Consider the following 25,697-nt stretch of genomic DNA (forward strand, 5'->3'; position numbering starts at 1 on the left):
CTTTCTGAGAGAAAATAAACCTGTTCGTTTTTAGATTTTGGAACACCGTGCAGTATGCAAAATTCAGAAACTCTTGTTATTAATGACACTTATGGCCATTAAGTGAACTGCAGCCAGCTACCTGTTGCTCGTGCTCTATAGCGATGTGAGTGAGCATCGACCAAAACAATGACGTAATGTACAAAGAGGCTAAAACTGATTCAGATCAGCCCTGACAGATGAGGTAGAATTATTAAAATTATACGGTTATGATTGTTTTACAACAAACTTTGAGACTGCATATTATATTTGACTCTCCAGTGCTGGAACATAGCTAAAATAAAGTGTGGATATAGGTTTGACTATGAGAGACTCTAGTTTGAAGTAATCACACTTTTCTTTGCATGATACATTGACTGCATTTATATGATAGCCTATGTCGGCATTAGATAGCTAGCCAGCTTTAACAATAGCTGTTAGCTAAATTTGGTAGATGATGACAGTAGGTGTTTATAAAATCTGTACATAATAAATATGTGGACACAATTAAGTATTGATGTGATTCCATCACAACTGTAATTTTGATATATCGATGCGCTATTGTTTTATAATAATAGATCATATACATTTTCTGTTACACTAATGAATGGAGCTTTTTGCATTATCTGGGACATTGTCTAGCATTCATTTCATGTGTTATTGTTGTTTACATTGCTGAATATTTACATTAACATTGTTTATGACACTTACTGTGCAGGCAAGATCAAGTTAGCTAAAATGACACAGATCAATCTTATGGCACTATATTTCACATGTTTTGCAGTTATGTAAGCTTACCTGTCCAATAAGAATAACGCCAATTCAGGGTTGGTTTTGATCACCAAAACCGAACGAAGGTCCCTCCGGGAATCAAATGCCCTACCGATGTTCGCTCGACCACGATCATGTTCCCGCTTAGCCAGACGGGATTCAGAAGATAATTTTTTATTTTATTTTTTTGTGCAGGAGTCGGTGTTGTGCTGGGAGCCAGACATTTGCTGGATTCCATCTTTATGATAACGTTACCAAGTGTTGCAGACTGTTGTCGCTGTTGAAGAGAAGCTACTGTCTGAGGCAAGGCTCTTGGGAGCGCTCATAAAAGTCACATCCTTTGGATTTTCAAAAGCAACCCGCTCCCTTCGCATGAAAATCAGTCTACAGGCTTTAATAGGCAACCTAGGAAGTCCACGAAGGGCTAATTTTTTAAGTTGCGTTACAAGCCGTTCACACATTGAAAGAAAAAAAGGTGAATATTATATGAAAAATTTTACATATCGAATGTTCTTGGTTCAATACAAGCTAAGCTAAATCAACAGCATTTGTGGCATAAAATCTAAAGCTCTGCGTGCGGTCCAGAGATACGCAAAGCACGTACCGGACACAGAAATGAAAGGGCTGAGTCCGGTACGCTTGCAGGTTCACGACCTCGTCCCTGAAGGGGGTCATAGGAACCTTGGGGACGTAGCCCGGTCACGGCCTCAGGATAACTTGAGAATGTGCTGGACCGAACTCCAGGCAGGTGTCACTGACAGAGAACGCTTGCATGTCCCCAACCCTCTTGATAGAGGCTAACGCAATCAGGAGGGCCGTCTTCAGGGAGAGGGCCTTAAGCTCAACTGAATCAAGCAGCTCGAAGGGGGGTCTCTGGAGGTCAGACAGGACCACTGAGAGATCCCAGGAGGGGAATAGGCTAGGCCAGGGTCTATCTGTGCCTTGCCGAATCAGTCCCATATCTGCGGGGGGGTGGAGCCTCCACTCTCCGCTGGGCGAAACCTGACGCAACAGCGCGTCCGCCATCGTGTTGTGGTTGCCAGAGATGTGAGTGGCGCGCAGCGACCTGAGTCGCGGCTGACTCCAAAGGAGGAGATGGCGGGCGAGTCGTGACATATGACAAGAGCGCACACCGCCTTGCCGATTTATGTACGCTACCGTCGCGGTGCTGTCTGAACAGATCAAGACGTGCTTGCCCTGGATTAGTGGAGAAACCTCCGTAGGGCAAGTGATACAGCCATCAGCTCTAGGCAGTTGATGTGCCAACGCTGCTGGAGTCCTTTCCAAGGGCCAGCGGCAGCGTGCCCATTGCACATGGCGCCCCAACCCTGTCGAGAGGTGTCTGTGGTTACCACGACACGTCTGGAAACCTGCTGCAAGGTCTGTCCAAGGGTTGAAAGTCTGACGGCAAGAAGGGGTGATTGTCACACGGTATGTGCTGTGGTGCCATGCCCATCTCGGGACTCGAGTCTGTAGCCAGTGCTAAAGCGGTCTCATATGCAACAACCCGAGCGGCGCGGCCACGGCTGAGGATGCCATATGCCCCAAAAGCCTCTGGAATTATTTTAGGGTAACTGCTGTGCCGGGCTCGAAGACCTGAAGACTCGTAGCCAAGTCGGATGGTTCTGGCCAACCAGCGCGACGGATTGGGAAGTGAATGCCACGCATCAAAACTCCGCACAAGGGGCACTAACGGGATGATCGCTTTTGACGTACCGGGCGGGGCTTCGCGGCGGGGGGAGCAGGTAATAGAGCGTCCAGAGGCTTGGGTGCTGAGAAAAGATTCAAAGCACTTACCTTGCTCCGCGCACCCGGCAGGGGGCGGGTTTAGAGACTGAGGAAGAGGTCCTAGGGAGGCATCTTCGGAACTCGTCAGCGCTGGCCTGCTGGGGCTGAGCAATCGCGGGGCCTGAGGCGAGGGAGCTTTTGCCATGTCAAACTTGTATGACTTTCTTTCTTCTGCGGACCACAAATGAAGATATTTTGATAGATGAAATGTTCATACTAGGGCTGTCAACAGTTCAATTCAGATTTTCACTGAAATATGACTACAGTTAGAATAGAATTCGATTTTTAAAGACATTATTTCAGGTAGGGGGTAACTCTAAAAGACATTTGAATTTTAAATCGACGTTGTCTCCTACATCAACTTGAGGGTGTATATGCAGTGTTTTAGTTAGACATCTTTGACAGTTGCAGCGCTTCTCCATTTTTTCAGCATCTCTTGCAGTAATGATAATTTTTTTTTATAGATGCTGTGTCAATTTAAATGTAAATCCAACCTTTAAAACGTGTCTTGAGACGTCTTATTCTGCTTTATTCATTGCACTGCACTGGTTTTAGGGTGAGAATGTCTGTCATCATCAGTGCTTGTCACACGTTTAAAAAATTAATGCTCATTGTATCATTCGAATGTGCATTTTTATCTTAAATTTGACAAAATTCAAATTTCTAATTATAATTTGACAGCCTTTGTTCATACAACGCAAGTCAGTAGGGTCCAAAACTCTCAAGCTTCAAAAAGGTCATAAAGGTGGCACAAAAGTAATCCATCCAACTTGTATCACTTAAGAAGACATAGATTAAACCACACAAGTTGTGTGGATCACTTTTGTGCTGCCTTTATGACCTTTTTGGAGCTTGAAATTTGCTGCACTGACTGCGTTGTATGGGCATAAATACAGCATACATCTATCAAAAAATCTTTGTTTGTGTTCCACAGAGGAAATGTATTCTTGTTTGAGACGGTATAAGGGTGAGGAAATGAGAAGTGTAATTATTCCTTTAATAGACCCACCTGTTAGTAATGGCCTCTGATAAATCACAGCAACATAGAAAGAATTAAAACACCTGAAATTAAACAGAATTGCCAAAGTCTTGTTAAGAGTCATGGTTGTAGTGTCACAAAGCAGACACTACAATTTCTTTAAAGCATTCCTCAAAGGTTTGCATGCAGGATTTCTGTGTCACAAGAGCTGTTTGAATGTTTATTTATTGCCCATTCCATCATTTGCCCCCTCTGCCCAGATGTTTTGGTGTCGTATTTACATTAAAGTGTATTTCTCAGGAGAGTTGAGGGATTTCATTGTGCGTCAAGGAACAGGTTTGTCACTAATCTCCTTCCTCTGAGAGTTACAGATGGCCTGTAAAGCCACGAAAATAGGTCATACAAAATAGTGCACCCCCTCCACTAACACACTAGAGTTACTCATTACTTTTTAAGGAACAGTTCGCTCCAAATTATTTTCCATACAATGAAGATGGCTAGTGACTGGGTCAGGGGTGGAAAGATTACTGAAAAATCATACTCAATTAGAGTACTGTTACTTCCCAAAAAATGTAGTGTGAGTAGAGTAAAAGTAGCTGTCCTAAAAACTACTCAAGTAAGAGTAAATGTGTAGCTCATTTAAAAGTACTCATGAGTAGTGAGTATTGAGTACCGAGTTGCAAAACCTATGCCCCATTATAATGAACACCGCATGCCAACTTTTAAAAAACATCACTTATCTATGATAAACACTACATGAATCTCATTCCAAAAAAATAAAACAGAGACATGATAACAGAAATTAAAAGATTAAAAAGTTATTTTAAATACACTGATCATCATTTTAAATCGTAATGTATGAATCAATTACATTCAAATCAGTTTATGTGTAGGGTATAAATTTCCCTTAATGCTGACAGAGCGTTATTGTTGTGAATAATATATGTTCAAATAAATGCTAAATAAGCAGGATCACTTGGCACGTCATGTCCTGCACAATAGAGGAGGTTGAGCTGGCATGGGAAAAGATGTTTGGTACAGGGGCTACATCATGCTTAAAAAGGAATAATTCACCCAAAAAATGTTTTCATCATTTACTCACCCTCATGCCATCCCGGATGTGTAAGACTTTCTTTCTTCTGCAGAACACAAATTAAGACTTTTAGAAGAATTTATCAGCTCTTTTGGTCCATACAATGAAAGTGAATCGGTGCTATAATATTGAAGCTCCACAAATCACATAAATGAGCATAAAACTAGTCTAATCCATGTGACTCCAGTGGTTTAATCCATGTCGTCTGAAGCGATATGATAGATGTGAGAAACAGATAAATATTTAATTCCTTTTTTTTTACTAATTCTCCTCCCTGCTCAGTCAATCTCCACTTTAACTTTCACTTTCTTCTTGTGTTTTTGGTGAGAGGCACTGGGTTGAGAGAAGATTTAAATATTGATCTGTTTCTCACCCACACCTATCATATAAATTCTGAAGTCATAGATTAAACCACTGGAGTTGTATGTATTATTTTTATGCTGCGTTTATGTGCTTTTTGGAGCATCAACATTTTGGCACCCCTTCACTTACATTGAATGGACCTACAGAGCTGAAATATTCTCCTAAAATCTTAATTTGTGTTCTGAAGACAGAATGTCATAGACAGATGGCATGAGGGTGAGAAGATAATTTTCATTTTTGTGTTAATTATTTGTTTAAGTAGCACATGGGGGGCCACGTTGTCCTCCTTTTGAGATACAATGTTCTACATTGATTTAGTTGTATCTTTTAAGCCCAGAAATAGTTGTGTTCTCATTCTAATGCATGATGCACAATTTGTGACTGGTAGAATATTCTGCTGAAGTATTGCTCTGCAAATGTTGATACTTTTCTATCTTTATAAAGGCTAAGCATAATTATAAATTATTTTATCATCTCTACTTTCCTGGTCATTTATTATACCAATTAACACACTCTACATCAGGGGCCAGTATATTATTATAAAACGAACAATATTTAAAAAATATATTATTATTAAAAATGTCACTGTTTTATTATATTACATTAATACTTTTAAAGCTACTCAAGTTATTCAGCCAAAAGTAGTGAGTGGTTTTCTCGATTTCTTGTTAATGTTGTTTGATTCATTTTAATTTCTTTATATGACATAGCCTACTAGACAGTGCTCAATTCCATGTACACTTAAGTCTGACAATTTGATGCAAATGAGCTTTTTGTCCCACTGTTTAAATTCACTTTAGACATAAATGACTGCGTTTACATTAAATCCTCATCAAGACAATATATGGCGAAATTATAGTGTATTTGTTAATTTCACATTAGCGCTCAAACATTAGCCGCCTGTCAATCAAACAACATGCAGCTACAGACATCAGGAAATATAAAGTCAATCTGTTGTTTTTAATCGAGATCAACCAATCATTGGTGCTCTTGCTAGCATGATTGATGTAATGAACACCCCTGTTCTAGATGTAAAACATAGGCTAAATATAGAAAACTAGTTTTATCGAGGACATCTCGCTTTTTTCCGATAAACATCTAGACATTTTATTGCCCAGCCCTATTGATAACGTTGCATTAATCTCTCACAGCAGCCTAATAATCTCAGTGATAGATAGTTAAATTACAGGCAACATTATAGACACAGAATCTAATAAGCAGACATGAAATTTACCTTGATATGTTTCTTCAAATTAGAGGCAGGATTAATGCTGATATTGTAACGATCCCTGTGTTCTCTGTTTTCCGCTTCTGTCACTTTCTGCACTCCATCGGTTCACTTCTGTCACTTGTTTAGCTCCACTGTCTCTCTGTCGGCTTTCCCGCTCACTGTTCATTATTATCACCTGTCTTCGTTAATCTGTCATTGGTTTTGTTTGCTCATTGGTTCCTTTGCTCTCTGTCTGTGTATTTAAGGCCTGTCTGTTGGTTCTGTGGTTGTCGTTCGTTAATGTTAGTATAATGTTTCCGTGTATCAGTTCCGATGTCTGCTTAAACGCCCTCTGTCCGTGTTCCCTGTCAGTCTGTCTACTCGTTAATGGTTACCCTGTTGTCCGTCCAAGGTTCCCCTGCTGTTCTCGCGCTCCTGCCTGTTTTCCCATCGTGGACTTTGCTTTGTTCTAGTGTTTGTTTATTTTGTCCTTTATCCCAATAAAGCCCGCGTTTGGATCCGCACTCTTGTCTGTCTTCCCTCATCATTACAGAACGAACGACCACAATGGATCCAGCGGCTTTCTTCGTCGGACTGACGCATATGGAGCTAAACATCCGTGAGTTCTCCCATTTTTTCTCCTGCATGGCCGGCTACACCGGTTGGGATGACAACCTCCTGAAGACCGTCTACAGGATTGGGGTACCTACACACCGGTGTTGTGTTTTGCCGGAGATTGGAGACTACACCTGGCAGGAATACGTGAGTCTCGTCGTGGAGGAATTTGCTGCCAGGGAACCTCTTCTCTAGATCCCGGCTCCCGCCTCTGGGCTCTCTACGCCTGCCCCGGCCTGCGAGCCAGTGCCCACACCTGCCCCGGCCTGCGAGCCAGTGCCCACGCCTGTCACTGTGAGCGAGCCCACGCCTGTCACGGTGAGCGAGCCTGTGCCCACGCCAGCCACGGTCAGCGAGCCTGTGCCCACTCCAGCCACGGTCAGCAAGCCTGTGCCCACTCCAGCCACGGCCAGCGAGCCTGAGGCCACGCCAACCACGAACAGCGTTCCAGCGTTGTCAGCCTCATCCGCCCGGAGGAAGAGGAGAAAAGGAAAGGTCTCTGCTCTCCAGCCTCCGTCTACCGCAGCTCCGTCCCCAGAACCCCCCGTGGCTCGGACCCAGCGTCCAGCGAACCCAAGCTCGCGCATACCACGGTCAACCAGCCCATGCCTGTAGCCTCAGACGTCAGTGAGCCAGTGCCGATAGCCTCAGACGTCAGTGAGCCAGTGCCTGTAGCCTCAGATGTCCGTGAGCCAGTGCCTGTAGCCTCAGATGTCCGTGAGCCAGCGCCTGTAGCCTCGACCGTCCCTGAGCCAGCGCCTGTAGCCTCGACCGTCCCTGAGCCAGCGCCTGTAGCCTCGACCGTCCCTGAGCCAGCGCCTGTAGCCTCGACCGTCCCTGAGCCAGCGCCTGTAGCCTCGACCGTCCCTGAGCCAGCGCCTGTAGCCTCGACCGTCCCTGAGCCAGCGCCTGTAGCCTCGACCATCCCTGAGCCAGCGTCTGTAGCCATGACCGTCCAAGCGCCAACGCCTCCCGAGCTTTCCAGAGCTCCGCCTCCCGAGCTTTCCAGAGCTCCACCTCCCGAGCTTTCCAGAGCTCCGCCTCCCGAGCCTCCCGAGCTTTCCAGAGCTCCACCTTCCAAGTTTTCCAGAGTTCCACCTCCTGAGCTTTCAAGAGCTCTGCCTCCCGAGTCTCCCAGAGCTCCGCCCCTCAAGTCACTCGAGTCTTCTAGGGTTCTGCCCCTCAAGCCTCTCGAGCCTTCCAGGGCTCCGCCTCAAGCCTCTCGAGCCTTCCAGGGCTCCGCCTCCAGAGCCTCTCGAGTCTTCCACGGCCCTTCTCCCCGAGCCTCCTACGGCTCCACCTCCAGAGCCTCCTACAGCTCCGCCTCCCGAGCCTCCTACGGCTCTGCACCCAGAGACTCCAGAGCTTTCTAGGGCTCCGCCTCTCGAACATCCTACGGCTCCACCTCTCGAGCCTCCTACGGCTCCGCCTCCTGAGCCTCCTACGGCTCTGCTCCCAGTGACTCCAGAGCTTTCTAGGGCTCTGCCTCCCGAGCCTCTTACGGCTCTGCACCCAGAGACACCAGAGCTTTTTAGGGCTCCGCCTCTCGAGCAATCTGCGGCTCCACCTCTCGAGCCTCCCACAGCTCTGCTCCCAGAGACTCCTGAGCCTCCTACGCCTCCGCCCCCTGAGCCTCCTACGGCTCCACCCCTAAAGGCCCCTACGGCGCCACCTTCCTCGGCTCCACCTCCTGAGCCTCCCTCGGCTCCACCTCCAGAGCCTTCCAGGCCTCCGCCTCTAGAGCCTCCTACGGCGCCACCTCCATTGGTTTCGCCTCCAGAGCCTTCCAGAGCTTTGCCTCTAGAGCCTCCTACGGCGCCACCTTCCTCGGCTCCGTCTCCTGGGCCTCCCGTGGCTCCGTCTCCTGGACCTCCCGTGGCTCTGCCTACTGAGCCTCCCACGGCTCCACCTCCTGAGCCCCTCGAACCTTCCTCGGCTCTGCCTTCCTCGGCTCTGCCTCTTGAGCCTCCCACGGCTCCGCCCCCTGATCCTCCAGAGGTGTCCATGGTTCCGCCTCCCTCGGCTCCGCCTCCTGATCCTCAAGAGCCTCCCTTAGCTCCGCCTCCTGAGCCTTCAGAGCCTCCCTCAGCTCTGCCTCCTGAGCCGTCAGAGCCTCCCTCAGCTTCGTCTCCAGAGCCCCTCGCAGCTTCGCCCCCGGGAACTGTCCCTGTCCTGAGGCCGCCTCCCAGGCCTCCTGGACCTGTCCCTGTCCTGAGGCCGCCTCCCAGGCCCCCTGGACCGTGTCCCTGTCCGATGGCCACCTCCCAGGCCCCCTGGACCTGTCCCTGTCTTGTGGCCGCCTCCCAGGCCTCCTCGAACTGCCCATGTCCTGTGGCCACCTCCCAGGCCATCTAAACCGGCCTCTCTCCTGTGGCCACCTCCCAGGCCCCCTGAACAGGCCCCTGCTCTACGGCCACCTCCCAGGCCTCCTAAACCTGTCCCTACCCGGTGGACGTCCCTCGGGCCACCTGACCCGGTTCCCTGCACACACCCCCAGAGACTGCTTACCTGCCCTCTCGGCCTCCCGGGTCCATCTGTCTGCCCCTTGTGTCTCCATGGACTGCCTAGTTGCCCCAGTGAACTGTCTCATTTCCCTTTTCTCCTCCCTGGTCTGCCTGTCTGGCCCCTGTGCCTCCATGGACTGCCTAGTTGCCCCAGTGTTCAGTCCCATCTCCTTTTTTCCCCGTGGTCTGCCTAATTGCCCCTTGTGCTTCCTGAATCCGTCTCTGTGTCTCTTGTACCTCCTTGATCTGTCCTTGTGTTCCTTGTGTCCCTTTCTGTCTGTTTTTTCTTCCCCTCTTCTAGCTCCCCTCGCCTGGAATATTTTTGTCAGTTTGTTGAGACCGTTTGGAATCCGGTCCCTTTGAGGGGGGGCTATGTAACCTATGTGATCCCTGTGTTCTCTGTTTTCCGCTTCTGTCACTTTCTGCACTCCATAGGTTCACTTCTGTCACTTGTTTAGCTCCACTGTCTCTCTGTCGGCTTTCCCGCTCACTGTTCATTATTATCACCTGTCTTCGTTAATCTGTCATTGGTTTTGTTTGCTCATTGGTTCCTTTGCTCTCTGTCTGTGTATTTAAGCCCTGTCTGTTGGTCCTGTGGTTGTCGTTCGTTAATGTTAGTATAATGTTTCCGTGTATCAGTTCCGATGTCTGCTTAAACGCCCTCTGTCCGTGTTCCCTGTCAGTCTGTCTACTCGTTCATGGTTACCCTGTTGTCCGTCCAAGGTTCCCCTGCTGTTCTCGCGCTCCTGCCTGTTTTCCCATCGTGGACTTTGCTTTGTTCTAGTGTTTGTTTATTTTGTCCTTTATCCCAATAAAGCCCGCATTTGGATCCGCACTCTTGTCTGTCTTCCCTCATCATTACAGATATATGGCATGAGCAAGTTAAATGCACATGACACGATCACGCAATTGGCCTTTTTCACTGCAAAATGCCCTTCCCGGTGCGGCCGAGATGTTCAGCTGTAAACTTTGTTTGAGGCATTCTCCACATCCATAATAGATGGCGCCAGATCTACAGCTGCCGTTCAAGATATTTATGTGTGATTTGATATGAGTCACAAGACTCTCCCTTGCCAATCATGTCAATGGATAAAAATAAAATCAGGACGGGGAAGTAGCGAACATAGACGGTGGGAAAATAGCTTAGTAAAAGTACAGTAACAGCACTTTATACTCAACTAAAAGTATAACATTTTTAAACTACTTAAAGTACAATTCTTGGAGAAAAGTAGATAATTAAAGTAACATGAGTATTTGTAATTCATTGCTTTATACCCCTGGACTGGTGCTATCAAGCTCTAAAATTACCCCTAATAAATATATATATATATATTTTTTTATCAAACAGCATCAGAGCCCTGGATGGAAGCACTGATTTAAAGTAAAAAAAATAAAAAAATATTGAATTGTTGCTTGGATAAACCAATTGATTAGCTTCAGATGACATTCATTGATCGACCGGTGTCGCATGGATTACTTTTATGCTACCTAAATATATGACTTTTGGACAGTCAAAGTGCTGGCACCCATGTATTTCTATTATAAGGACCTGACAGAGCTCTATCTTCTTCTAAAAATCTTAATTTGTGTTCTGCTGAAGATAGATGGCATCAGGGTTAGTGAATAATGGAGAATTTTCATTTTTGGGTGAACTATTCCTTAAAAACAAGAAAGTTGATAACATTTAGTTGAAAAGCAAAATTGTGTAACATATTAATAATAATTAAAAGGACTCTCACCTGTCCAGTAGCAGAGGGGGATGTATGGATATCCCCGTACTTCCTGCCCTGAACTACCCCACATTCATCAGGACTGTTATACGGTAGTTCTCCATCCGGCTTTAAGTGCTGTGCTCTACTGAAACATGGAACATTTTGTGTCACTTCCCCATATAGTGTGAATTCAAGTATGAAGTAATGGAGTAACTTAAGCAGAATGAAAACTTAAAATAAAACTTCACCCAAAAATGAAAATAATTTCTGTCATCATTCAATAAAAGGGAGACTGCTGGTTGCTCTTTACTATGCAATTACAATAAATGGGGTCTGAAGGTTCAAAAAGGACACAAAATAACCAAAAATTTACTATATGGGTCATATGGATTATGTTTACGCTGACTTCGTGATATTTGGAGATTCAAAGTTTTGGTCACATTCACTTGCATTGTGTGGACATACAGAGCTAAAAAAATAAATCTCAAAATCTTCACGTGGGTTCTACAGAAGAAAAAAATTCATACACATCTGGGATGCAGGAGGGTGTGTAGATAATGAGAGAATTTACATTTTTGAGTGAAATATCCATTTAAATTATTAGTACATTGAATAATCCAACAAAAGCATTTAACAGTTGACTAGAGAAGATATTCCACTGAATAATGACTTTCTGCCCGTTTCTGACACAAAGCAACCATATGACTTCAGAAGACTTGGAAGTATACCGCATGAGTCAAATGAACCACTTTTATGCTTTTGCATCCTTTTTGAAGCCTGAAAGCTTCAGTCCCCATTCATTACAATTACATTGAAAAGCACAACCAGATTTTCAGATTTTCTCCTTTGGTGTTCCACAAAGGAAAGAAAGTCATCCAGGTTTGGAACACATGAGGCTAAGTAAATGATGACTCCATTAGCGCATTCATGAGCGATTAAACTTCCTTGCGCTTGATGCATGGGCAGAACGCGTGTACAGCTCATGATGGCATATGGGTGAGTTAATGATGTGAGAATTATAATTTTTGAATGAAATATTTTACTTAAAAAAATATATTTCAAGGCCTGGAAAAGTCAAAGAAATTAATAAAATCTTAAAACTCATGGAAAAATCTGTAAAATCTTGGAATCTTGGAATTTTTTCTTATTATGTTCTGGTCTGTCCCCCGCCTTTCGCCCAATGTTAGCTGGGATAGGCTCCAGCCCCCCGCGACCCTGTACACAGGATAAGCGGTTGACGATGGATGGATGGATGGATGTTCTGGTCTGTCCCCCGCCTTTCGCCCAATGTTAGCTGGGATAGGCTCCAGCCCCCCGCGACCCTGTACACAGGATAAGCGGTTGACGATGGATGGATGGATGGATGGATGTTCTGGTCTAAATATGTCAACATCTAGATTGCTTAAGAGCCATACTGATGTCTTATTTGTGAACAAATCATTCTTTTGAAACTGTTCTTATTTGAATTGGTCAGATGTTCTCAATTTAAAAACAAATTGCTCCAAATCGGAATGATAGTCAAAAATATTTATTCAGTAATCTCCAATGATTCAGAAAGTCATGGAAAAGTCATGAAGTTCATTAGTCAAGTTCATTAGTGTGGGACTAATTGGAGTGTTTCTACAAATGTTCACTTTCCAATAGTCAATTGTTTAAAATCCTGCTGACTTTTAAAGATTGTCCACACTGAAAAACATAATGAAATGCTTAAAAAGAGGAGAACTTGTCCCTGCAGAGTTCACTTCCCGAGAGATTATGTTGTTTTCATGAAATTCTTTGATTTATAGAGTAAACCATATTTTTTTTATATAAGTTTATACAAAAAAAAAGGTTTAATGGTAACAGAGTTGATACATAACTTGAGGACAAAACTTATTTTAAATAATACATTTAGGGCCATATCGAGTGAATAAAGACAAAAAAATTGCAATTTGGCTGAATTTGATTCAATCATGGACAGTGGTTCTACATGTTTGAAAATTGTTTTATTTACTTAAAATTACTTTTTAATCTCAACACAAACACGTGTGTAGAAAGAACATACTTGAATCCAACAAAATTAGACAAGTCAATGTAACTCAAATCTCTTAGATATTTTGATGTACTAGCTAGTGAAAGTGTATGTTAGCATGCTAAATACATGCTAGTTGGAAGCCTTTCTGAGTGTAGTTTAGTAACTATGCTATGGTTAGCATGGCAATTGCTCAATGAAGCGAGCAATCAGTTCCATGTGCAACATCCACCTCTCCTCATGGTTAGCTCAAGCTCCACTCTACACCAGAATAGTAACCCCCAAAACTCCTAAATAACAGAATCTCATCTATACTTCAACACAACAAAACAATAAACACTAACAAGTATCCCCCTTTATATTCATCTTGCATAAAAATGCATACAACAACACTTTAACATTTACTCTACTGTCTTTACTTTAAGAGTCCCATGCAAAGCATGCTGGGAAATGGAAATTGAAATCCTCTGTCCAGTATAATGCTACATTTAACCATTTAATGATTTATTTTAGTTTTTTAGTGTACAATCTTTTATTTCCTTTTCAATCCAATTGTATGTATTTGCCAACACAGCAAGAATAAGTTGGAAACACAGGAATGAGTACAAACCAAAAGACATCCTCACGAGGAACAGACAAGAAAACAACTTGTAAATAAATTAAATGGATCTAGGTGTTTTTTGCTAAGGCAAGCATTATTACTACAATTTCTCATGTGCTATGTAAGCTATCAGATGATTTTAAACTGACGGGCTAAAAAATCCCACAGACTTGCGTCAAGCAGGCCTATCTAGATCCCATATCTATAGACCAAAATATCATGGAGACTTGAGGGTTGGTTTTTTGACTTGGGACAAGCAACCACCCAGAACACTCTAGCAACCATATATAGCAACATGCTAAGAACAACTCAGAACACCTAACATCATTTAAGCTAAAAGTCATCCAATAAGAGATTTGTATATGTGCTGTGCCTGTAACACTGCTGTCATGTGTCAGTGTTTCTGCAGGATGTGAACTTTGTGTTTTTGTGTACTAGCAATCACAACACCTCAAATATATAGTAAAGGATGTGAGAAGAGGTTTGCCAGCCCTGGAGAGAAGTGACCTGTCAGTGACCCTCATCATATAGTGGTCACATCCCAGCAACACATATAAAGCCATCATGTCTATTTATGTTTCATAAAATCTCTCACAAATCTTGATTTTCTTGGAACTGTTGAGGAGCTCCCTTGGTAATTCCCTCTAAGAACAAAATCACAGGCCCCCAAAATCTCAGCTCTTAAAGGGGAAAACATGAACACTACTTTATTGTATTTAAATGTGCATAATAGTTATGTATTCTAATTTTAGCCCTTCTGTAAATTATACAGAATATTATACAAGATACTTATTTCAAATCAAGAAAATTATGATGTGAAGGGATGTTTTGTTATTATCAAATTCAAACTTAAAGTTCATTTACTCACCCTTATGTTGTTCCAAACCAATATGACGTTATTTTAGGCAAAAAAGGAGAAGTTTTGAAGAACGTTCATGCTGCTTTTCCATGTACTGAAAGTGAATGAGGAAGGGAGTTCTCCTATATATTGTCCATACGACTTATGCACTATATTCCATGTGATTGACCTTATGATAGCTTCTGTGAGGGAAAATCATTATTTGCTGAAAATCTTCCTCTTTGCGGTAGCTTTCAAATCTCATTTGTGTACATACAGGTGTGCCATCACCAACAATCACCTTGGGACACCCGAGAACTAATAATGTTTTATGTCATTGATGCCGAACCTGGTGTATCATATCTTTACACAGTATGTTTAAATGTACCCTACACCAGTACCACCGCTCCCTAGAAGCTGACTATGCAGTCTGCCTAGGGCACCATTTTACTCTAGGAGGGCACCAGAAAGTCCACCGGCTGCCCTTACTCACACGTTATACGTTATTCAAGGACCCGAAAGCAGTTGCGAAACACAGATGATCGCTTCACGCCCATATCATTGTATCATATCATTACATACCCAAGTATGATAGCACTTCATCTGATATTTTATAGAATATAAAGGGCATTGCAAAATCATAGGATATTTCTATAGATTTTAAAGTGGCAAAGTATACTCTTTCCTACCCAGTCTGACCCTGCTGTACATACAAATATTTCATTATTAGCATCTCTGACCTAGCTCTACTTATTTTCATATATTACTTGTTTCATCTTCTCTCGCTCTTTAGCTCAGAGTCATGCTGCCATTGTCTCTCCCACAGCGACAATCACCAGAGATGTGGTGGAGGTCCCTTTGGACATCGGGGGCTATCCCGTGCTGCTGAGCAACACAGCAGGGCTGCGGGACACCACAGAAAGTGTAGAGCAGGAGGGTGATATGTATTTGGAGATGCGTGTGGGAAAATCAGGCCAGAATAAACAGTGAAGCATTCTTGTGCCAGCATTCCAAAGTGATAAATATTACCATCCTAAAAATTAGCTATGGAGGGAAAATATCTCTCTAGATTTTTTGCCACTCATTGTGCTGTGCAAGGGGAAATGATCTGTTTATTCACAGATTTAGATTTATGCACCCCCATAAATCAGTAATAAACATCAGAGGTTATGCAATGAACATAAGTGTGTAGTTAAATAATGTTTGCAGAATAAGAGCCAAGCTGCCTCTTTCCTATATTTATAGGTATGTACATTGACCCAGCCACCTTTACCTTTGTGCGTAACAATGAATTATATTTTGTCTTCCTATGTTGTTATAATATGCTATAGAGATGCCTTAGACATTCAGGAAGTGCCCATAGCTTTTCTTTTGTTAAGATTATTTTTGTGAAGTCAAAAGGTTGTAAGATGCAGACAGGACTCAGGAAACAGGGTTAAGAAACGTGCTTCCGCTGTTGCCCGCAGGGTGGAGCAGGCAGATCTGTCTCTGGTGGTTTTGGATTTGGCGCAGCTTCCTTCAGACCCTCGGCTAGTGCCTGTCTTCCTCACTGAACACTTGAGGAATATCCTGGAGTCCTCATGTCACAGGAAGCAGTGTGTCCTGATCCTCATCAAAAGTGACATCGTCTCTGCAGAGCAAAACCGCAGCATCCGAGCATTTATGATGATTAATTGTCTGTTTTAGGGCTTTCACGATTATGAAGATTAATTGTCATACAAATGATCATACTTTTGTCATTGGTGTGTGTGTGCTTCATAAACTTTAAGAAGTAATTTATTTGGTAGTAGAAGACAAGACACAATCATTAGCAGACTTTGCCTAGGGCACACAGCTCTAAATTATTCTCTATGCAGAATGAACAAACATGAGTCTGGGAATTGCAGATTATGTGGATCAGCAGAAACTGTCGAGCATGTACTAATATATTGTACTGCTTATGAAAATGAAAGAGTATTTCTGTTGGAAGAGATAAGAGAAATGGGGATAGGAAATCTTACTCTTAAAACACTGCTGCTTAATAACTTGAATCATCATAAAATATATAGTGCATTAATGAGATACTTAAGAAAGGTAGAACTGTTTAATAGGATTTAGAAGTATATAGATTATTATTATTTTTTTAAACTATTATTTATTTATTTTCCCCATTCCATCAATGGTCCACACTCCAGCCCATTAGGTGGCGGGAATAATTTTGTTTTTTCTATGTAATGGAATTAGTTATATTGTTTCTTTCAACAGCACAAATCGAGCACAAATTAATTTCACCGGTTTGGATCGATTTGGACGACATGGTGTGGAAAGTGACATCACAGCCCCAATTCATATTTGTTATTTCTAAGGAATGGAAATAGATAAAGTGTTAATTTTAACGGCACAATCCGGCACAAATCGAGCACAAATGAATTACACAAGTTTAGAGCGATTCGGATGAAATGGGATGGAGAGGGATGTCACTGTTCTTTAAAAAAGTTGTTTAGTTATATTTAGAAACGATCACTGTTACAGGTTTTTTTTCAACAGAACAAAACAGCACAAATCGAGCACAAACGAATGACACCGGTTTGGAACAATTTGGACGACATGGGGTGGAAAGTGACATCACAGCCCCGAATCATATTTGTAATTTTTAAGGAAAGGAAATAGATAAAGTGTTCATTTTAACAGCACAAACCAGCACAAATCGAGCACAAACAAATGACACTGGTTTGGAGCGATTTAGACAACATAGGGTGGAGAATGACGTCACCACTCCCGAAAACATTTTTGCTATATCTAAGGAAGGGAAATAGTTACAACATTTGTTTTAACGGCATAAACCGGCACAAACCGAGCACCAACGACCAGCACCAGTTTGGATCGATTTGAGCGAGATGGGGTGGAGAGTGACGTCACACAACCCAAAAAAGAATGCTTAATATCTCAAACACCAAACCAGCACAAACGTTAATTTTTGCGGCACAAATCAGCACAAACACAGCACAAACTAATGAAATAGTTTTGGTGATTATTTAATTATGTGCCAACTTCACGGAGGTTAAGTGGACTGCAACGCTGACTACCGTGTCCTCCTTTCCACCCTGTGCTGAGAAATTTACAATGAACCAACAACGACAAATATAATTTTACATGAAACAATTGTTAAATTAAAGTGAAACCGGAATGCTTTTCATTAAATAAAAGCCTTGTTTCTATTTTAGCTTGAACCTCCTCAGACAGCATGTGCATCATAGTGCTTCAAGGCTGGTTTAGAAGCGGTTAATTTTCACATGCTGTCACATGCTCAGTGAGACGGTCGGAGTTCAGTTGAATGAGACACTCAAACGCGCTGTTCATTCCCTTATTTGTGCAGTAACATGTGATTGGAATTTAAAGTGCACAATATTTGCGGTTATCTCAAATAACCACGATCAGATTATTATTTAAAAATTGCAACAGACCTAGACATAAATATTGATCTGTTTCTCACCCACACCTATCATATCACTTCTGAAGATGATTTAAACTCTGGAGTCTTATGGATGCATTTTAATCTGCCTTTTGGTCCTTCAAAATGTTGATCATTGTTGACCATTCAATTTCATTGTGAGGACCCACAGATATTAAATATTCTTCTAAAAGTCTTTGTGTTCTGCAGAAGAGAGAAAGTCATACACATCTGGGATGGCATGAGGATGAGTAAATTATGAGAATTTTCATGTTTGGCTGAACTATTCCTTTGAAGGCTATTTAGGCCTAATGTAGTTTTAAAAGTTTTAAAATGTATACAGCAATTTGATAGGATAGATATTCAGACAGACAGACAGATAGATAACAGCTTATTTGAGATATTTGATTGTTATCTATGGGAAAACCTTTCGACCGATAAGAAAATATAAAACATACTATGTCAGAACAGGCTGAAGTTCTGTTCTGAGTTTGGTTTGAAAGCTTTAGCAGGAACCACAATTTGAAATTATCCTTATTCAAGCCAACATCTTATTGACTCTTTCTTGATGTCCTGGATCTCTGTCTGTCCCAGGTGTGGCGACCCACTGATTGGCAGCTTGAGCCTGACTCAGACCCGGCACCGGACTCAACTGCAGAAGAGCGTAGAGGCTTTATATCAGTACTATCAGTACAAGCATGTGGAACTGGTGCTGGCAGCAGAGGGCCTTCAATTGTGCCTCAATAGCCTGGGGAGAATCACTGATAGAGTTGGTGCTGAGGCAATTTTAGATGTGATTTTCAAAGACTTTTGTATTGGGAAATAGCGTGGGCATTGTCGATATGGCTTCTATTTCTATGGATACATTCTTCCCTCCAGCTGTTGTTAAATTGACATGTATATTTTGTTTTTTTTCACTGGAGCACCACCTGAGTTTTCTCCTCTCATCTACCAGTGATGCTTGATTCAACTTTCCGCGTCTACTACCTGTGCAGATATCAACAGCGCAAATGGGTTGTAGGTTGCCAGATTGAGTTCCCAAATTAGTTACAATTTGTATGACGTGTCGATTGTGTGAGTAGGATGCGTTTCATACAAGATCTATCAACTGGACAATCTTGGAATAATATATTGATGTGATTATTCATATAACGAGGTTTGGGCAATACAAATTACGGGAGTTTCACGGGAAGATGGGTGTGAAATACGGGAGACTCCCGGGAAAAACGGGAGTGTTGACGGGTATGATTTAGACAGGAAAATCAATCTAACTTACATGTTAAGCAAGCATTCTCATTCACTTTTGTCATTACTGGGTGTTTAGGGGCGGGGTTTACGGTGATGTATCATACCATAAAAAAACCTGACGCAGGAAAATAAATAATTTATATAATGGCTTATGAGTCTCTGTGAGATATTGGACAGAAAACACAGGAGAAGAGCAATAAATGTGTAGAGAGTCTCTGTACAGCACAGAAAACCTCTTTATAGAGAATTTCACAGACATAACTAAATAAACAAACAGAAAATGCAGCACTGCTTGTTGATATCCATTTTACTTTCTACAACGAGCCTCAAAAATGATATATTCTATATATTCTTCTAAATATTCTTTAAAAGATTGGATGTCACTAACCTGGGAAAATTATGTGATCATTTGTTCCCTCAAATGGGCTCATTCTATCAAAACGAAAACTTGTGAACCATAGGCTTTCAGGCGGACTGATAAAACGTCCTGTGTATGTCTGCTCGCAGAAGTTCCATCGAACCAGCCAATCAGATTTGCACTGTGTGACTCGAGAAAGTGTTTTCAAGTTTATGTGCTATGTGCCTGAGACATAGAGTACGGACTGCAGGAGGTTCATGGGCATGCCATCTGAGGCTGAGATTAGCTACATACATTTAAGCACCACGGTGGAAAAAGAAACTGTAATCATGCCAAATGGCCTTGATCAGCACAGAATGCCACGGTTTCACAACAAGAACCGTTCAACCCGATAGTGGAAAAGCGACTATATTGTTTTGCCACATCTGGTGGAAGCATATTGTGTATTAAAGGTTAACTGTCACAATTCCCATGTGAGTACAGATCACAATCTCCTCTAACTTGCGTCATGCAGTCCACCAGACTTAGCCACTGAATTAGACCACCCACTAAAACACCCTCTAAAAAGATCAACAAGCTCAAATGCTTATATTGACTGATAGCCAGGAATGCCTTAAAGTCATCGGGTTGGCTATACAATATAAAATGGACAGTTCCTGGTTGCTGATTGGTCAATATCAGTTTTATTTAACAATAAGGTACTAAAGGCAAACTGCAGTACATTGTGTCTAAAAATGCCCTTTCACTAAATTAGCAATGTAGCATGGCCTTGGTCCTTATTGCTTAATCACCTCGCAGTGTATTTCAGTGATCTGTCAGTTTGCAGAGACATTTTCTGATTACTATTCTATAAAAAAATTTGTTTGATATACTTTAAATGAATGCACTAAGTTTTTATAGCTTTAAACTAGCTAGCTATTCCTTTAGCTAATGTTATCTTGCTAATGAGTATGAATAACATAAGATTACAAAATTAGCTAAATCTTCTAACCAACTAATGCTGCTAATGTCATGTGTGCATAACATGATCATAGAGAGTCTTTTATGAAGGATATCATGAAACAAATTATTACAGTTAAATTTAGCAAGCTGTCCATCAGAGAAACTAAAGCTCTTTTCCTCTTAAATATTGCAGTTGTTGGTCACATAAAAAGCGCAGTCTTAACAGAGTGGGAACTATGTTTCGTTTGAACTGTTTTGTAACCTTTAAGTTTTTGTAATTTTTTTTTATGCTAAATGGAAGTTGTTTTCCGCAATGAGGTTTAAAATCATATTCTGATCTTTTGTAAGTTGACAAGTCTAAACATTCAACATAAAATCTCACTGAAAGTGTTTTTTGTGTCAAATCTCTGGTTTCCCCCCAAAACAATTACGCTTCCTCTCAATGTGTCCTATCAAAGGAATGACTTCACACCAGCCTTGGCATGGGGCATCTGTATTTGTTCTTGCTACATAAAGCTTAAGGGTATTGGCGGCATCCTGATGTAACTGAGCATTCACTGTGTTCGAATGTACCGGCTGTGTAGGAAGGAGATGTGCAGAAATGGTCCCCTCGGCCCTTTGTTCTCCTGTCAATCCGACATTCATTTAAATATTTATGTGTGCTTGTTGAACTCCTCACCCGATTGACGACATCAGTGTGCCAGGATCTTTGCGCAGTGTGCTGTACCTTCTGTCTTCCGCTCATTCATGATGCTTATGCGCAGTTATTTCTGCGCATTAGTGGGGTTAATAGGGTCTCATAAATCTCGCTGCTCTTCTGTGTTCGGTTGGTGGAGAGGCCACCATGTTTGGAACAAATAGATTCCTGTAGAATGATGATTATTTAATTATGAATGCATAAAGCAAATATGTTTATCCCACCTTGATGATTTTCTGCATGGGGAGAAACTGCAGCCAAAAATACAATATTTAAATTGTAGTGTAGGTCTTTAGAGTAAAGGTTGAATATTTTCCATTCTGCATTAGCCTTTAATTAGTCATTAAGTAATTTTATAGTAATTTAGCATTTTTCTAATTTAATACGTAATTTTAAATAGCTAATTATATGATCAGGGTAAAAGTTGCATGATATGAGACTGTTCTGAAGACCATCTTGTTTGCTTCAATGGAAATTAGACCTTTTGCAATTTTGTGCAGAGCAATTTACATGACAATTGTTTCACATTTGATAACATTTTATTAGTAACCTAACAATAGTGCTGAATCTTAATAGTTTGCATCATGGCTTTAAAACCTTTATCTTACTCTGAAAACATATTTAAAATGAGCCCCCCCCCCTTTTAAAACCCCACTATTCCTACTGTATAGTTCATAAAGTTGCATGAAAAATGTTTTTATTAGGCTTATTTATTCAAAATACTCAAATCAACATATGAACAAGGACCAATTATTTGGAAGATAACAGTTAAAAAAGACATTAAAACCAGCAGATATTACAATTACAATAATAGCTGAAACACAATTCTTATAATGCATAGATCTTAATATTTTCTTTTCTAGGAGTTGTTGGCAGAATCACAACTTTCTGTGTTTAATGATAAATTTGTGCTTGTAGGAACGGCAGTCTTCTATTTAATATTGTTTCAGGCAGCTCATATTTGTTTTTATATCTGCACTACTCAACAGCTAAATAAGACCACAAAAGTACTTTGTATCAAGTTCACAGCCCCTGACACTTAAATAAAAATATACAATGAACAAAATATTTTTAGTGCATGTACATTTACAGTAATCCACAGTTACTGCATTATTTACACAAGAGATCACAGGCTCCAAATCAGGAAACGTCCACACGTAAAACCTTTATACACTCCGAAGTCAGAGTCTGGCCTTGAGATTCAGATCAGTCCCATCTCTTCACCCAACCTATGGAAAAGAGAAAAACAACTTTTATAAAACAGTTCTGAATGATTCAGTTTGAGATGTGTCAGTTCTCAAAACAAAGCATACACTCAGCAAAATCTAAATCTCAAAGAGTTTTAATATTAAAATTAGTTTGAATATTAATTATATTAATATAATATTGCATGTTTTGTTCAAATTTAAAAATGATCAGTCACATGTCACTTTGTCTGAAAATGCAGATGGTTATTAACATAAAGTCCAGTGTCCTGGGGAAATTCCATGATAGGTTACTATACTTTTAAAACAGTAAGTATTTTAACATTAACAGATTGGCTCCATTCACTTCTTTATAAGTGCCTCACTGGAACCCAGATTTTTGCAAAGAAAAAGTGGAACAAGTCGGAAATGGGGTTTTGTGGTATGGGGTTTTGTGGTAGCCAACATTATGCAACAATTGCTGTCAATTGAGCTTAACTTGTATGGAACCTGGAAAATTCCTTTAAGGTATTAATCAAATATCAGTGCCAGTGATGAATGTCTTTGTCTAAGGTATACCAAATGAGTATACAATAGAGTAATGTCCTGGACCCTTCAGAGTATTCACTCCAAGTATCTCCAGAATGAGTATGGCCTAGTGATGCTCATTTTCAAATGAAATTCGCCCATCTGACAGTTGAAGATCACTTACTTTTTTTAGTTAGTGGCTCCGAGCTGGTGCAGGAGGCTGCAGGCCCGCTGTAATTGGGACTTGAAGACCAGCAGGTTTGGGCTGAAAACAAAAGCAGAAACATTCAACTGAGTAAATTACAGTCCACATAACAGCATTTGAAATGCTTTTCACTGCTATTCATGCTAATTCCTGATTATAGTTAAAGTGTAATATTTTTATGTCAAAATTCTTTGTTGAATCCCAGCTTAATATGCAGAGACAACTAAGTAAGCCATTTGTAGGTTGATTTCCCCAAAAATGTGTAATCACTGTCCCTGTGATGCTATCACAACATTTCTTTGTTTGTTTAAGCATCCTGACAAGAGACACATTGGCTCAACCAATGAGGTAAGTTTTGGGAATCATGTTTGACAACAATCATTATTTTTGCAATTCCATTTATTGGTGCTTGTGGCTCAGACACACTGTCTTATAAGTGCTTTTACCTGTTTTACACAGTCCTTTTGCAAAGACATAATGGTGGCATCCTTCAGGACAAGCTGGGTGTTCAGTAGTTCTTTTGCTTCCCTCAGTCTGGTTTGATCCCTTAGAAGCTGCTCCATTTGTCTGTCAAACTTCTGTTGGGCGTCTTGCAACTGTTTGCTGCTTTCTGCAGCCTCTTCCTTCTGACCTGTTTTGCACTTGTCCAGCTCTGAAGTCAGATATCCATTCTTAACCTCCAGTTGACTGCTCTGCCTCTGAATGTCTGAGACCTTCTCTCCCACCTTGTCCAGGTAGCTCTGGAACTTGTCCTCAACCTGCCGTGAGAGGCTGGAGCAGTTGGAGCGAATCCTCTCCATCTGTTCATGTTGTTTCTGGCAGGTGAGATGAAACGTGGAAGAGTGGGGGAAGAAGTTGTCAATCTTGCTCAGGAAGGAACTTGTGACTGTCTGGATGCCTTGAAGAGATTGGGCAAAATCTTCTTTGCATTTCTTGGTGTAAACATCAAGCTGAGATTTTAAATCTATATTGTCCTTTCTCAGTTTTATCACCATGCTATGGTGGTCGTTTTTGTCCTTGACTGTGATGTCCAAGTCAGCTTTAAGGTACTGCACCGTCTGGCTGAAGTTGCTCTGAAGGATTCCATACAGAGCTTTCTGCTGCTCCAAAACAGTCTGCAAAGGCTTTACTTCACCTTAGAAGAGAAACCATTGAGTTATATCTATAGAAAGCTTACTTATTTTTTGTTTCAGTATGTTAATTCACAGATCGGTTATTGCACTTACCACCTTGAGAGCTGCTAATTGGACACTGGATTGGGTTATTTCGGGTGGCTGAAAGCCTTAATTTACTGAGGTCACTGTTGGATGTTGTCTGAGATTAAAATACCAAGGATACAATTACTACAACATCCAGTGTATTCACACAAGGTTTACTGGGTTTTTAAACCATATAAATGTCTTTCAGAAGTTTAACAAAAAGATAAATCTTAATCAAGAAGATATCAGGTCATATTTTACTTCAAAATTAAAAGAAATATATACACACACACACACACACACACACACACACACACACACACACACACACACCCACCCACACCTATGTGTTATATTATTGTATCATTCTCATTACAGTAATGCATAGAAAAATTTACCATTTTAAATTTATCATAGTAGTATTTGTTGTACTACCTTAAATTTATTCTCATTGTTATAAAAACTATAGTATTCAAAAAAAAAATTTACATTAGCATATTATGGTAATGAGAATCATCAATAAGAATAATGATAATAACAACGAAAAAACAAAACAAAACAAAGTAAAAAACCCTCAAAAGTCTACAGTAATGAGAAATTCTGAGGAAAATGTCTTAACTGCTCTTGAAATGTCACAAAAAATGCAAAAACTCCTAGAGGTTCTAAAAATAGAATACATTTTTATGCTAAATATAATTTCTTAATTTTCACACACAAACACTCAAAGAACTTACAAGACTGTTGAGCAATTGTTTGTTCTTAATGGTTGTTGTATTCAAGTCTGTTTTTAGTTTTGTTATCTCTTTGTCCGCTGCATCCTTCTCTCCTGTTTTCATTTTGAGGGCACTGGCTAGGTCAGCTTTCTCTTTTCTGAGTTTATTGTTTTCTGTGGACAGTTTGTTAAAGGCCACTTCAAGTTCTTCCACCCTCTTCTCCTCCGCGGTCTTCTCTGGCTGGCCATAGACGAGGAAAAGAACCAGACTGGCAATGATGAGCGACTGGATCAGAGAAGAGAAGAAGAACACGATCCTCATGTAGTAGCCACAGCTTTTCCCTTTCGCCTTGTGGATTTGTTTCGCCTCCAGTCCAAATGTTGCCTGAGAATAGTGGTTGTTGTTGTACATTTCTGCACACCAGCATTCAATGTTCAGTTGTTAGGAAGAGATGGACTCCGTAGGGGCCCCAACAAGCACTATGTGAAGATTTCGAATCTAGATGTTTGTTATGAAAAAACAATGGTCACAAGGTTATGAAAATATTTTGCAGTGCTGTCACACTTGTGTGGCCAATGACATGTAAACAAGTCTACCAGAGTGTGCAGCAGTAGTTGTGTTTATAAATGTAGAGACACACTTCCCCCGGTGTGACTCTTTCCTGGCCCTCTCCAAGACACAACTCCAGAG

General features: G+C 41.3%; 1 protein-coding gene across 2 annotated transcripts; it reads right to left on the reverse strand.

The window, feature by feature from the left end:
* Positions 1-21,833: 21,833 nt before the first annotated feature.
* plvapb (plasmalemma vesicle associated protein b) lies at positions 21,834-25,697 on the reverse strand. 2 transcript variants are annotated; one of them, XM_052101718.1, is made up of 6 exons: positions 25,604-25,697; positions 25,029-25,505; positions 24,322-24,409; positions 23,542-24,230; positions 23,075-23,155; positions 21,834-22,407 (listed from the first exon to the last, which is right to left on the reverse strand). In XM_052101718.1, the coding sequence occupies exons 2-5, from the start codon at positions 25,416-25,418 to the stop codon at positions 23,084-23,086; spliced, it is 1,239 nt and encodes a 412-aa protein (XP_051957678.1). In that variant the 5' UTR covers positions 25,419-25,505; positions 25,604-25,697; the 3' UTR covers positions 21,834-22,407; positions 23,075-23,083. The 2 variants fall into 2 exon arrangements, with proteins under 2 accessions (XP_051957678.1, XP_051957677.1); XM_052101717.1 differs by having other exon boundaries at positions 25,029-25,693.

The sequence above is a fragment of the Xyrauchen texanus genome, chromosome 32 (assembly GCF_025860055.1).
Source record: "Xyrauchen texanus isolate HMW12.3.18 chromosome 32, RBS_HiC_50CHRs, whole genome shotgun sequence".
Classification (NCBI taxonomy): Eukaryota; Metazoa; Chordata; class Actinopteri; order Cypriniformes; family Catostomidae; genus Xyrauchen; species Xyrauchen texanus.

What these genes read in the sequence shown, in the direction of transcription:
- plvapb (XM_052101718.1), bottom strand. Translation starts at nt 25,418, where the DNA reads ATGTACAACAACAACCACTATTCTCAGGCAACATTTGGACTGGAGGCG. An exon ending in AACAATTGCTCAACAGTCTT is followed by an intron (nt 24,410 to 25,028) that starts GTAAGTTCTTTG and finishes TTTTAATCTCAG; the next exon opens with ACAACATCCAACAGTGACCT. An exon ending in AAAAGGACTGTGTAAAACAG is followed by an intron (nt 23,156 to 23,541) that starts GTAAAAGCACTT and finishes TTTTGTTTTCAG; the next exon opens with CCCAAACCTGCTGGTCTTCA.